Genomic DNA, 14,711 nt, shown 5'->3' on the forward strand with positions numbered 1-14,711 from the left:
TTTTGTATGAATTCTTTAAAAGGTGCAATTTTTGTTTCTATACTGATTTTTTTTTAAAAAAATAAAAGATTAATAGCAAGTCAGGGCGATGGATTCTGACCTGCCAGAAACACTGCTTTTGAAAGATTCTCTAGGATTTTCCAACGGCTGGCGTCTTTCTACCTTGATACTCTCTCTTAAGGACAGTTGTGAAGTTACAAGAAAAAAAAACAAAAAACAGTGCCCCATAACTGCATCTATCATTTTTTTTCTTCTTTTTTTAAAAAATATTGATCAAAAGCTACTTGTCATAGTAATATGTGTCGTATTAAACATTCGACTGTAGTTTCGGATAAAAAGGGAAATTATGTACATACATGTCTCGGTCCCTAGCACCAAACTTTTGATCTCGGAGAACATAATGCTGTATTTTCAACACAATATCCTGTAGTAAAAAATAGGTTAGCAGCTCTGAAAGAAAACTTTGGAAATTGCTCGTTCAACAAAGGGAGAAGAAAACGAGATTTACCTATGAAATGTAACGTTTGCTTTAAAATGAAGAAAAAAAAGGACAGATTTTAAAATTTGATCCACTTGTTGAATACTATGTCCCAGCACAATTTTCTTTGGGAAAAAAAATGTAAGGACTACATGACTGACTTCTACCTAGCTTCACTGTTCGAAACTGCATACGGTACATTTGTTCTAGCCAAAACACTTTGAAAGAACTTCTGTCCTGTTCTGGTTTTCCTTAAGTGGCGTTATTGATATAAAGAGCTACGGGAATGGACTTCATATTTCTTTAGCTTAATAATGTGTAACGCTTTATTATAACAGAAGACATTCAAGGTCTCTTTCTGCACCTTCTCAAACATTCATCTCTCCGCGTTTATAGTGCTCGTTAGGTTCCTATCAGCAACAATCATAGGGCTACGAGATACCCAGTCAACCCTAATACTTCTCTTTAAGACTCTTTTAATCTAGGGGGTCTTCAAACCTGGCCCTTGGATGACTTGGGGACTTCAACTCCCAGAGTTCCTCAGCCAGCGTGGCTGGCTGAGGAACTCTGGGAGTTGAAGTCCCCAAGTCATCCAAGGGCCAGGTTTGAAGACCCGCCCCCCCCTGCTTTAATACAAAGAATGCAAAGTTATGATTTAAGATCAAGCTTTGAAACCAGGAGAAACAGTTCGTGAGAGTTTCCTTCCCCTAACACACTGTCTTCTGCAGCGGCCGGACTACATGAGGGCCTCTTTGTGATGCCTCATGATATGTTGGTTTTTCTCCGAAGGCCTCCGGAAGCCCTTTTTACAATACTCGCACCTGTGAGGGTAGTCTTTCGTGTGTATGGATATGACGTGCCTCTTGAAGCCCGAGGCGTCCGTCGTGCTGTATTCGCAATACTGACACTGGTAGACTTTCCGCCCGCTGTGGGTCTTCATGTGCTTCTTCAGCTCCAGCTGCTGGCGGAATCCCCTCTTGCAACGCTTGCACTTAAAAGGCAGGTCCTTGGTGTGAACGGAGAGGATGTGACCGCTGAGTACAAAAGGGTCGGAAGTCTTAAAATCGCAGTGCCGACACTGGTGGATCTTTTTCCCTTTGTGGGTCTCGCTGTGCTTTTTGAGCTCCGAGGGCCGGTGGAAACCTTTCTCGCAGACCTCGCACTTGTGAGGGAAGTCCTTCGTGTGAACGGAGATGATGTGCCGCTTGAGGTCACTGGAGTTGGTGCTCTTGTGATCGCAATGCGGGCACTGGTGGGTCTTGTGGCCCTGAAAGAGTTCAGTGTGCTGCTGCAGCTCCTTCTCGTCGGGGAAGGCCTGCGGGCAGTGTTCGCATTTGAAGGGCAGGTCAGTCCCGTGCTTGGTTTTGATGTGCGTCTTCAGGTTGGACTGATCCGCGCAGCGGAAGACGCAGTGCTGGCACTGGTAAGGCTTCTCCCCCGTGTGGGTCCGCATGTGTTTTTTCAGCTCCGAAGGGTGGCGGAAGCCTTTCCCGCACTCGACACAAACGTGGGGGAAGTTCTTGCTGTGAACTGCCAGCAGGTGCCTGTTCAGCAGGCCCTGCTCAGCGGTTTCGTAGTCACAATATTTGCACTTGTGCACTTTAGGTTCTTTATCCCGTAAGATGAGTTTGTTGGAACTCAACGGGCTGGCTTCTCGGTAGCGCCTGGTGTACTCAGTGAATTCGTGCGCCTTGTCGCCTTTGTTGATCAGCTTATGGCTTTCCAGGTGGTTGTGGAAGCTGACCTTTTTGTTCGTTGTGAAGTCACAGTCAGTGCACTGGTATTTCTTCTTAATCATGTGATCTGGGTGGTTCTTCATATGCCTTTTCAAGAATCCCCTGGACTTAAATTTCTTCCCACATATGTGACATGGGTAGACAGTTAAGGGCTGTCCATCAGGACCTATTATAACAGCTGGGTCAAATAAACATGACAAAAATTACGCGACAGTTACCCCGAAGTTATACAGAATGCAATATCAACACGAAAGCAAGCAAATCTTTCAACAGCTAACAATGCAAACCAACACACTGCTCAGAACTACTCAGAGGTAAATATGCTGTAGGGTTAAATGAGACTTTACTTCCAGGAAAAATATGTATTAGGCTGCAAAAAGTGATGATCAAAATCCTTGTTAAAATTGACAATACTCTTAAGAGTAGTCATTTTAAATTACATATTGCAAATGTACCTAGGAGCTCATTCCACTAAACAATTCAGCATATTCCCAGTTTTAAACATCTGTCTAAGGCAGGGGTAGGCAACCTTGGCTCTTTTATGACTCATGGACTTCAACTCCCAGAATTCCATGAGTCATAAAAGAACCGAGGTTGCCTACCCCTGGTCTAAGGCAACCTATTTTGCCATTTTGAAACAACACTTTTGTTTGGCCAATAAAATTGATAAAAAAGAGAAAAATGTGACCTGTAAACAAAGCACACGTGTTAATTAAAAGGTTATATCCTGAAAGAGATGGACAGGGAGTCTCACAATGTGAAAACTTGCTTTTACCCAAAGCAAGTGGTGGTAGGTTACACCACCTAGTTTCAAAACTTGCTGGGAAGAAGATAGTAGGAAGCGATTAAGAGACTGTACAAAAAGTACTCATTGTTTGCAAAAAAAAACCCACCCCAAAAAACAAAAAACCACCCAGACAGACGTTAACTAGGTTAAAAACTACATTTAATTAGATAATAACTTTTTAGAAGGTTGTTTCACCTGTTTGCCATTGGCGTGCTTCACCTCTTCTCCTTTTCTTGGTCTTCTGCTTAAGCAATCTGTTCGTATTAATGCTGTCACAGATTTGGAGATACTGAGTTGTGTTACCATTCTTGTTTTCTAATCTTGCATCTAAGTTTGTTCCTGGAATGAACGATAACATCAGTATATTGCAAACAAGAGCTTTAGAATACCTGATTTACAAAACTAAAGCTGAAAGCATTTATAGAGCTTTTGATGTGTGAAAGGATTCTATTTTATGATGCTAGAACCTCAGAATCACTTCAAACTTCTCTTTAACGCCTCATATAGAAAGCAATAGTTTATTACTGTTTATATTTGCATTGTGTTTCAGAGTTTTCTCAGATGAAGGAAAACAAGTAGTTTACTTGAGCCTTGGTGGAGCAGTGGGCTAATGCCTCCTTAAGTAACACCAGCTGCCTGCAATTAGTGCAGGTTCGCATCCCACCAGGCTCAAGGTTGACTCAGCCTTCCATCCTTCCGAGGTAGGTAAAATGAGGACCCAGATTGTTGGGGGCAATTAAGCTGACTTTGTAATAATGCCGCTTGGGAGGTGTGTGAAAGCCCTAATAAGCAGGCATATACATAGAATGAAGGCTACTGCTAAGCTTGTAAGCCGCCCTGAGTCTTCGGAGAAGGGCGGGATATAAATGGAATTAAAATTAAAAAAAATACTCATTGCTCTCATATTTATTACCCGATATAGTGGCACCCATGGTTCCAACTCGTTAGCTATATTCAAGTAGCGTCTCCATGTATTAATATTCTTTTCCCCCTTTTCAAATTTAATTATGAATTATTCTAAAAAAAACCATAAGACTGCTCTATGTTACATTGCAGAGGGAGCAATATTTACACTAAGCATGGAACATTTTTTCATCTTCTCACCTGGTGTTTGACAGTCTTCATATTTCCTAGGAAGTCTTCTATCATCCCCTAGAGAAATAAGCAGTTTAGTGATTTAATTTACAAACAGTAGATATGTGCAACATCTATCGTTTGGGGAACAGAACATTAGAAAGAACTTCATTATATTCTGTTTCTCTTCTGGAGCATGTTCCCCCCAGCTAATGTTTGGGGGGGGGGAACTAGAAGTGATTTCTGGTGCTCTGGATGGAGGCCGACCCCCAAATTGGCCCTGTTTTAATGAGAACATCATGAGCCACTCCAGAAGACAGTTCAGAAGACTGTCCTCGCAAAGGCTGACCAGGTCTCTTTGATCCAGAAGAAAAACAATAGGTTTTGCACACAGCCAACAAACAGTTTGTGCACTGCTACTGTAAAATGGTTGAAAGAAGAAAAAAAAAGGATGAGTACTTAATTGCCAAAACTTTCACTGTAAGGATTCCAAAGAGTGCCAAGCATAATCAAAACGCAATCATATATCTTATAGATAATAACAAGGTTTGCTGTCTGTTGCTTCCAAGAAAAAAAAACGACAAATACTCTTTGGTGTCCAAGAACCCATTTTATGCTATGAATATAATTATTATCGGGCAGACGAAACAGCAACAATTGGCCTTCAGATATTCTATTTATGCTATCATGAAAAATACTTGTTATGTAAACAGAGGTCAGTGCATGAACTAAACAAACCTGCCTAGCAACCACCAGCCTCTCTTTCGTAAAGCATGTACACACAGGTACACAAATAAACAAGCAGTATCATGGACTCTGACAGGGCTCCCAGGATATCTGACAATACTTTTTGATTATTTAATAGGCAATATTCTGCATTCCAAACCTCTTTACTTATATAACCCTGTAATTGTAGCAAATAAAGTCAATTGCTTTTATTATTTGACCTGAAAAGAAAAGAAAAAAGGAAATCCCAGGATTCAAAAGAAATAGGGGAATTAATCGCTTTCTGAAGTTATATTTAGAAAACGTAAATATGCATAACAAAATGTGTAGTTTGAACAAAATCAGAGTGCCTTGTTTTTTAACACCAAGTAGTAAATGCGGGACGCGGTGGCTCTGTGGGTTAGGACACTGAGCTTGTCAATCAGATGGTCGGCTGTTTGGCGGGTCGAATCCCGAGTGCCGCGTAACAGAGTGAGCGCCTGTTACTCATCCCAGCTTCTGCCAACCTAGCAGTTCGAAAGCACGTAAAAATGCAAGTAGAAAAATAGGGACCACTACGGTGGGAAGGTAACAGCGTTCCGTGCGCCTTTGGCGTCTAGTCATGCCGGCCACATGACCACAGAGACATCCTCGGACAAGCGCTGGCTCTTCAGCTTTGAAACGGAGATGAGCACCGGCCCCTAGAGTTGGAAACGACTAGCACGCGTGTGCGGGGTAACCTTTACCTTTATCTTTAGTAAGCCGGAAGATGTCATTTCAGAAATCTTCTCGGTCACCAAAGATCAAGTTTGACTTGAAGGAGACTTGACTTCAGGTAGAAAGGGATGGGGGGAAGAAGAGAAAAAAACCCTCCTTGACATGAGCAAGTCTATAGAAGTAGTGACTGCAGTGAGGAGAAGGGACTGAGTTAAAGAAAAAGGAGCTTCTTACCATAAGCAGCAGCCCAGGCAACTGGAACAAAAGTTTTATTCACACCAGAGTCTTCAAGCTGTGCATCGGGAAGTGAGGAGGCTTCCTCTTCGCCAACTATTACCTCCATGTAAACTTCATCTGCTATTTCAGCACAGCCTAGAATTGATGTGAAAAGGAAGCTAAGTTAATTAATTCTCTTTATGTAACTAATTTATCCTTGCTCAATTAACATCCACTAAACCCACTATCTGGATTTGTATGGAATAAATCATAATACAAAATTGTTCTGAATCAACTTCTTCCCTATTATTAAGGCTTCTGCTGTACGCATATTAACTTTGGGGGGGGGAAGGGGGAAACCCCACAAAAAATACTTTTAAACAAATCTGCTTAAAATTACACTGTGCTTTTATATTGCAGAGAAGCTAAGCATAATTCCTAAGTAGAAAAGCACCTTAATAAAGCGATTTTTAATTCACTCACAATCATATAATTAAATTATGCATTTCAAAAATATTATTTTTATAGCACTTAATATATTCAAAGCAGTTCATTATCAACATTTACATTTTCAATACTGTAATGTAAGCCAATAATTCGGCTATTGGCTAGCTTATCTATCTAGTAGGTACATGGCTAAAGCAGAATCTGTAATCGAAACAATCGTAAGGTTTAGATATTTAATTTTAAAAATCGGTTGTAATTTTTAAAGGAAATGAAAGTTACAAAGACAACTCTTTTAGATATCTTGGGAATTGTGTTATGTTGTTATCTTGCTTCTCACTGGCTTCAACGTATTTTAAATACTGAACAGGTAAGTAAAAGATTATTATTATTATTATTATTATATGCAAACTCTTGTCAGTAATTATTGATATTTAGACATTAACACAGCTTTATGTAAATTAGAAAAGCAAAAAAAAAACAGTGAATACAGACAATTGGGGAAGCATTCATAAAAGTATTGTCACTGGAACTACATACTTAGCTTCAGACATTTCGCAAAATGTATCTGGTATTGTCACAGTTTCGTGTAAATATCAAGAAATATATTATGTTTTGCCATTCACACATGCAAAGCAGATCAAAGTCAGCAACGAGGCAACATAATAGTAGACCACAATTTTGCCAAAATGGATTTTGCAATTGCTTGGATTAAAGCTTCTGTAAAAGTGTACATAAACCCTTTCTACAATGCAAAATTTGTGACCCGAGTAATTACAGAGGTGGGAAAGATTGAGTAAATCTGTATACTTGTTAATCTTCTGTAACTTAGAATAATCATTTAGTAAGAGATCTTCTAGAAATTACAAAATTATTTACTTAATGATACAAACAAAAGTTGTCCTTACTAATATCTTCATCCTCTTGGGAGGAATCTTTAACAGCCATATAAACCATCTTTTCTCGCTGAACTCTGCCAACACTTCCTTGCTCTAGAACTCCAGCTACAGAGTGTCCATTGTGAAAGTCACTCTCTGTTACAATCTCCGTTCCCCCTTGAATAGAAAAAATAATATTCACATGGTAGAATTTTAACAGGAACAGTAAAAGTTTGCTATTTTTTCTTCTGTGTTTGGGGTATAACAGAAGTCAACCCAGTTTTAGGGACAGCAGATAATACAACGGGATGGCCTTAATCTGTAAGCAGTATGACAAATTTAAACACGTGGCAGGAAGAAAAAAAATAAAGATAGCCATTCAAGGCTTGGGAAGACTGTAAGACTCTAGAGCAGGGGTCTTCACACCTGGCTCTTTTATGACTTGTGGACTTCAACTCCCAGAATTCCTCGGCCAGCATGCCTAGCTGAGGAATTCTGGGAGTTGAAGTCCACAGGGCATAAAAGGGCCAAGTTTGAAGACCCCTGATTTAGTGTCTGCCTACTTTAAACTGGTTTGATGGAAACTTTAATTAAACTAGAATCATTACAAAGAAAGATTTAGTCTGTGAAAATTGGCAGACAGATTCTATTTAATATTTATGGACTGATTCATAAACCTAAGTTTAAGATACATACCTATTTCAACATCATCCTCAGCTTCGGCTTTAAATATGTAAACTTTAATAACTTCAGAACCAAACCCATCATCTTTAGATACGTCACCGTGTGAAACCTCAGTGCTGATTTTTAAGGGGGTGTTTCCAATGTGGTCTAATTTTTCCCCAACATCATCCACTAAAAAATTAAAAAATAAATGAGAACTGCAGTTAAGTCTGAAGTAGAATGTGAAGCAAAGCAATATGTTCTGAGAATCTTAGCTCACTTATGCAAATACCATCTTGGCTGCATTAGAGGCTGGCATGCACACCAATCTCTCTGTACTTGTTTAATTTCTGAAGATTGTATATGGTATAAATATATCCACTGTAATTTGGTAATATATTATTTTAGTAAACCAAAATGATTTACTTCACCATCGGAAAGAATCAGCAAGTGTGCTGTAGAAATATATAATTAATATCATAATGTCTGATTAAGCAATTAAATAAGGCAAGGGTATTTTGCATTTAATTGGCCTTTTTTGCATTTTAGAACACATACGAAGTGAGGAATACCCATATTATCATTTTTGTTTTTTGTTTTTTTAAAAAAGGAAATTCATCTTGGTTTGATCTTAGAAAGACCTTCAAAATTTCCAATAAAGCGTTAGCATTTATTCACACAGACATTGCTTCCTTTCCATAAGAAGGTACTCTACAAGATGAAATTATGACTGATGCAGAATAGTGAAACCGTGAGTGAATTAATGACAGGTATATTTTCATGGGGGTAGGGAGGGCGAGGGGGGGGGGAATCAGAAATTATTTACCCAATCTCTTCAACATTTCTTGCTTGCATGAAAATCCTTCCCTTAATCAGAGTTAGGTTTATACCACACTAATTTTAATTTATGGACAGAGAATTTTGGAGTTCTTTCTCAAGCAAAGCATGTTAACCAATTCCCAATATGATCTCTTTGTTTTAAAATGATCCAGAAATAAAAATGAAGGTACCGAATGAACTGCTGGGAGGGGGAGAAGAATAGGTTGATATTGGAGAAAAGAAGCACGCATTGGGCCTGCTCTTCACTTTTGGACTGCTTTAGACTGTTCCATGATTACAGTCAACAACAGAGTTTCTTTTTAGCACTATTAACCGTACCACAAGACACACACCCCCATCCCACCTTGCGTTATCTTAAGCAAATTTAGTATAATTTACTTTGCTGGAAGCTGGAAAGGAATTGTTTACGATTGCGCTTCCAGGCAATAGTCAACTAGATGCTCATCTGCTTCTCAGATGTCATAGTTCTTTCATGGAAGCAAGCAAAAATCATTTGTATAAAATTTGCTTTTATACAAAGTTTACACAAATGTAACAGTGCATCTTTCCTTTATATGTGTGCCCATATGGCCTGTGCTAGATGTCATTTAATGATACCTGCTAAAACTGCTGCAGTTTTGGGTGTCACTGATGAACTTGTATTTCAGAAGGCTGTGAACTGGTCAGAACAATGCTGGAGCTACTGAAAACAGAACTAAATAGAAATAAAAGAAGCTAATCACTTAACTTTTTAAAAAGTTTTTTTTAATCAGTATCGCTACTGTTAACCATTACAAAACTATGCTTATATGACTGAACTCAGCGTTGCTGGTGTTTATTAATGAATTTTAGGGGGGGAGGGAAGCAAATAAAATTCAAGTCATTGGGCCCATGCAACCTACATATCTGAATTTATAAAAAGTTATCTCACAGAGGCCAACAAATCTTCCTTCCTTCCTATCGGTTTGGTTGCAGGCTGAGGTTGTAGGGAGATGCTAGACTGGTCGATTTATATACAGATAACAAATATGTTATTTTAACAGGAGAGCTAATTGACAAATAGGAGCAGTGATTGCTTTTGGGATGTGTTGGTATAGGCCAGGGGTAGGCAACCTCGGCTCTTTTATGGACTGAACCAGCTTCGCTGGTTATCTTAAGCAAATTTAGTATAATTTACTTTGCTGGAAGCTGGAAAGGAATTGTTTACGATTGCGCTTCCAGGCAATAGTCAGCTAGATGCTCATCTGCTTCTCAGATGTTATAGTTCTTTCATGGAAGCAAGCAAAAATCATGTGTATAAAATTTGCTTTTATACAAAGTTTACACAAATGTAACAGTGCATCTTTGCTTTATGTGTGCCCATATGGCCTGTGCTAGATGTCATTTAATGATACCTGCTAAAACTGCTTCGCTGGTTCAGGAATTCTGGGAGTTGAAGTCCATGAGTCATAAAAGAGCCGAGGTTGCCTACCCCTGGTATAGGCAGACAGATGTAAGGGTTTATGTTGCTAGCACAGAGAAGCAGATTTTTCAAATACTTCTCTATCTCTGAAAGCTTGGTGTAGTTTTTCTGAGGCTCTCGCTGACACGTGTGTGTGTGTGTGTGTGTGTGTGTGTGTGTGTGTGTGTGTTTTGTGTGTGTGTGTATGTACACATATTCAGAAGAGTGGGAGGTAGACATCACAAAGTTTCAAGCAGTTCCTTGTGAATTGCCCATTTAAGAATATTTAAGAATGGATTGCTACAAAGCACTCTTTTTATGGAGTAACTTCTTGCCTTTGAAATGTTACATTTTTCTTTATTTTCCTTTAAAAATAAGAGTGCAGAGAAACAGTTAGAAATTTGCAACAATTCTATGCAACATTAAATAGAAATGTGCAAATGCTGCTGGCCTAATAACAAGGATTCCAGACCAAACAGTGAAGCATTTACTAGATTCATGAAGATGTAGTAAAAAGAAATATGAAAGAGAAATAATACACATAAACCCTATGATGGTAATGGAAGTGATTTGTCTATTGTATTGTGGTAGTTTCCTTCTTCCAGGGTTTCAAGCTGGTTTTTTAATATTTGAATAATAATAAACTAAGTGTGCAAATTCATAATCACTGCTTTAATTCCATTCATAAAAATAACAGAGAACAAGGCTCTTTTTAAGATTTGTAAGATATGCCAATGACTGTAAAAACACTAAAATGAAGTCCTCAGGGTCTTTTATTTACCATATTAATTAAACTGAAAAGAATGGGGGAAATTAACATTGCAACTCTATCTGAATTCTCACTTGCCATTATTTTGACAAGTTAAGATCCATACACTACCCGTTTCAAATTCTGGCTTATTAGAAGGTATAATCCTTAGGTTAATAAAGACCCTAACAATTTCCAACTAAAATAAAAACTGCAGCTATAACATACAATAGTATAAACTGCAGCACTTAATACATGAACAAAATCTTACCTTCTAAAATACATTTTTCCAAAACATATTGGTTAAATATCATTAATGTCATGCCCAAACGGCAGCAGCAGAAATATTGCAATGGATAATATTAACACTTCAAATTTTCAGGTGCATCTTGCACTGAACAATACTTGCTAAATAAAATTTTTTAACACTGAAAGGTCTCAATATAACAGGAACATAACACTGGAATGTTGGAAAAATATATTGGAATATATGGTATAGTACTGGGGGAAAAGCTGCAAATAAAAATGATTACAAATCATTAGAAACATATTGCATGTGTTAATAATGCTTTAGCATATGAATACTGTAATGCACTCTATCTCTATCTTGATATCTATTAAATGTTAACTACATATTTTATTTTTATTTATTATTAACATTTATGCACCATTTATTCAAGGGACTCCAGAATTTAAATGCATGCAAACTAGACTGTTGTACCCGCAAGTCATACATTAATGCATTTTCCCATCTTGATTTAACAAAACTTTCTGTTAAAGAAAAAACAAAAGGCATTTTATAGACTTCAACATAATAATTGTGAACCTATAGGACAAGTTAAAAAATATATTTAACTCCACATTCATTCTTACCAAAGATTTCAAGTGATAATTCCCGAATATTATTTTCTGATCATGCATAAACTTGAACAAAGAGGGAAAAAATACCCAATTATTTCCTTAGATTATTAACGTTCTATTATTATGGTTACCAAGGCAATCGTAAGGAACATTTTTCTGCAGAAATAGGAAGGGATATCCATCGACAAAGAAAAATTATAAGGAAGTCTTAACACCTCTAACTTACCTTTCTTAGCTGTTTCCAGGTATGAGATGTTCAGATTCACTGTGGATTGCCAGCTCCCAATTCATGTGATGTCTCAGCATGCACAATGCTGGTGCTATCACACCCACCATAAAACCATGAGATACATGCCAAAATTTACAGCTGTGCAATTTATTTATTTTTTTAAAAAAATCTGACTTTCCTAACTGTTTTCTCAGAAGGGAACAGAATAGGATTTTACTTATAGTTGTAGCAGACTGTGCAATGCTGTATTGCAGGGGTGAGTAACTTTTGGCCAACATGTCAAATGTAGTCCAACCGTTCCTTTTATGGCCCATTTCTGAGCTGAGTGTATGTGGCCATCAGCCGCACTGTAACTCTGTGCCCTGGACTGGTAGCAAAATACTCCACCACCTTGCCCGACTAACATGATTGAAGGCAGTGGGATCCAATGGGGTGCATGCAAGAGGGGAAATGGCTCATTGCCAAGGAAAAATTGCCCACCCCTGCTATACTGTACTGTAACAGATTCTTAAAGGGAGGGGGCAGTGGAATATTACCTTATCCCTAAAGGACAGCTCCAGGGTGGCTCTGTAGTGGGTATAGGATCACCAGCATGTGCATGCAGTATCATCCTATGGCTCAAAAGCTAGCAATCCACTGTGGGTGTTTGAACATCACAAACCTGAAAAAGAAAAAAAAGAAAAACAAAGGAGGGCGTTTTATGTTTTGTGTGACTTTCCCCCCCCTCCAAAATACTAAATCTCCATTTTTCCTGAATTCTTGCCATTGGTCACTATAAACGCTAGCTCATAAAACTGTGAAATGGCAGCGCTGGGAAGGATGAGTTTTGAAAACACAGTCTTTTAAACGTGGACCTTTATTTTCAAATAGGTTGATTTTATTTGGAAAACTACTTTGTTTCCTTCAAAACCAATCAGATTTGTCAGGATGCGATTGTACAGAACTTTCACTGTTTCATGGGTGTGAAGAATGTGATGCCCTTACCATGAACTTTTGTGACTGAAGTACAAAGAAATCTTCATCAGTATGACAAATTTAACTATTTTACAATGCTTCACTTTTGGGAGAAAAGTAATTTCTATGAAAAATGCAAAATAGCTATTTCTATAAAATACTAAACAATTAAATGTGTATTGTTAATAAGACTGCACTTAAGCACAAATATTTTGTGGAATATTCCTCAAATTTGTCACAATTTTCATTCTTTTAATACAGAAATACTTTCGTTTGTAGATCGTATTTAACCCTAAAACGGTTAAGCAATAATATAGAAATAAATTCCATGTTGATTTTAACCACGGTAGAGATTTGATGGACCTCATCTTTCTTTCCTTTTGGCCTCCATAACCTTCTTCTTCCCCTTTTAGCATGAAACATATTTAGTTATTTTAATGTCAACCACAGTTACTTTTATTGCCAACTTTCAACCATACTTTTTGTTGTTGTAATACTACAAGCTTAACCTGCTTGTAAACTATAGAGTTAGGGATTGAAAAAGAGCAATTCAAGTCGAAGCTGATACAAACTATCAGTCGGACAAGCTATACCCATTTTTCTCAGCTGAGACAGCAAGCTTACAACTTTTAAACCCTAAATGTTTCCAATTTCCTTCACTAGGTAGTTTTTGTTCCCTTATTTTTATTTATTTTAATTCCATTTATATCCCGCCCTTCTCCGAAGACTCAGGGCGGCTTACAAGCTTAGCAGTAGCCTTCATTCTATGTATATGCCTGCTTATTAGGGCTTTCGCCCCCCCCCCCCCAAGCGGCATTATTACAAAGTCAGCTTAATTGCCCCCAACAATCTGGGTCCTCATTTTACCTACCTCGGAAGGATGGAAGGCTGAGTCAACCTTGAGCCTGGTGGGACTCGAACCTGCACTAATTGCAGGCAGCTGGTGTTACTTAAGGAGGCGTCAGCCCACTGCTCCACCAAGGCTCTTTACAAGGTCGCTCTTAATATGAAACAACCAGACACAGTACTTCTCCACAGTTATATCTCTCATTGTTAAGTCACTTCTAGTCTGAGTAGATAATGTTATATATACCTTTACTTCACTTACAAGATATCATTAGATAGTCTTCAGATGTGCTCTTGCTATCATCATCATCATCCTCGGTCTTGATGGTAACGGTGGATCCAGGAACAGTGCCGGCTGCCTGAATCACGGTTTCGGTATCTGAATTTGTCACAAGCACTTCTTCGGATACCATCGTGGGGGAATCGGGTCCCGATACCGAATCTTGTACCACATGTTCCAAGTGTCCATCGGGACCAGTGACAAGATCAGCCACAAAAACTTGATCAGGTGCTCTAACAGTTTCGGTGATCAAATCGGAAGTCAAAACGTGATCGCTGGCATCCAATGCTTCTTCAATAGCAACATCTGCTTCCAGTACAGATTCAGGAACAATCACTCCTTCGGTCACAACGTCCGTTTCAGTTATGATATCAGGTCCTTGGACAACTTCAGCTGCCAAGCCATGATCAAGGGTGATCCCATCATCTGTGACAACGTCTGAAACCAGCACAGCTTCAGGAACTGACACCACAATGTGATCCCCATCAATGTGAGCGGTACCAGCCATTCCAGCCACTATGAAACAACAACGAATGAGGAAGCATATTAACACTTGTTTTCAGGTTAAAAAAACTAACATATTCCTAAGGGGGTAATGAAATACCCTACAGGTAATCCTCAGCTTGCAACAGTTTGTTTAATGACTGTTTGGAGCTACAACAGCACTGAAAAAAGGGCTTTAGGACTGTTTGCAGCATCACCATGGTCAAGTGATTTACATCTGGATGCTTGACAAGTGATTCGTATTTATGACGCTGGCAGTATCCCGGAGTCATGTGATCACTTTTTGCGACCTCCTGACAAGCGGTCAGTAGGCGAAGCCAGATTCATGCGA

At 38.6% G+C, this 14,711-nt stretch overlaps 1 protein-coding gene across 4 annotated transcripts in view; it reads right to left on the reverse strand.

Moving 5' to 3' along the window:
• ZNF711 (zinc finger protein 711) overlaps positions 1-14,711 on the reverse strand; it is a 21,343-nt gene continuing 6,632 nt past the window's right edge. For 3 of the 4 annotated variants that reach the window (XM_083372179.1, XM_083372176.1, XM_083372177.1), the window contains 7 exons: positions 13,859-14,392; positions 7,732-7,890; positions 7,066-7,212; positions 5,732-5,869; positions 4,106-4,153; positions 3,197-3,340; positions 1-2,392 (listed from right to left, as the gene is read on the reverse strand). In XM_083372179.1, the coding sequence (XP_083228305.1) occupies positions 1,215-2,392; positions 3,197-3,340; positions 4,106-4,153; positions 5,732-5,869; positions 7,066-7,212; positions 7,732-7,890; positions 13,859-14,384 (2,340 nt within the window). In that variant the 5' untranslated portion in view covers positions 14,385-14,392 and the 3' untranslated portion in view covers positions 1-1,214. The remainder of the gene's footprint in view (positions 2,393-3,196; positions 3,341-4,105; positions 4,154-5,731; positions 5,870-7,065; positions 7,213-7,731; positions 7,891-13,858; positions 14,393-14,711) is intronic. The other variant, XM_083372178.1, reaches the window with a different exon arrangement.

The sequence above is a fragment of the Vipera ursinii genome (assembly GCF_947247035.1).
Source record: "Vipera ursinii genome assembly, chromosome: 12".
Taxonomy (NCBI): Eukaryota; Metazoa; Chordata; class Lepidosauria; order Squamata; family Viperidae; genus Vipera; species Vipera ursinii.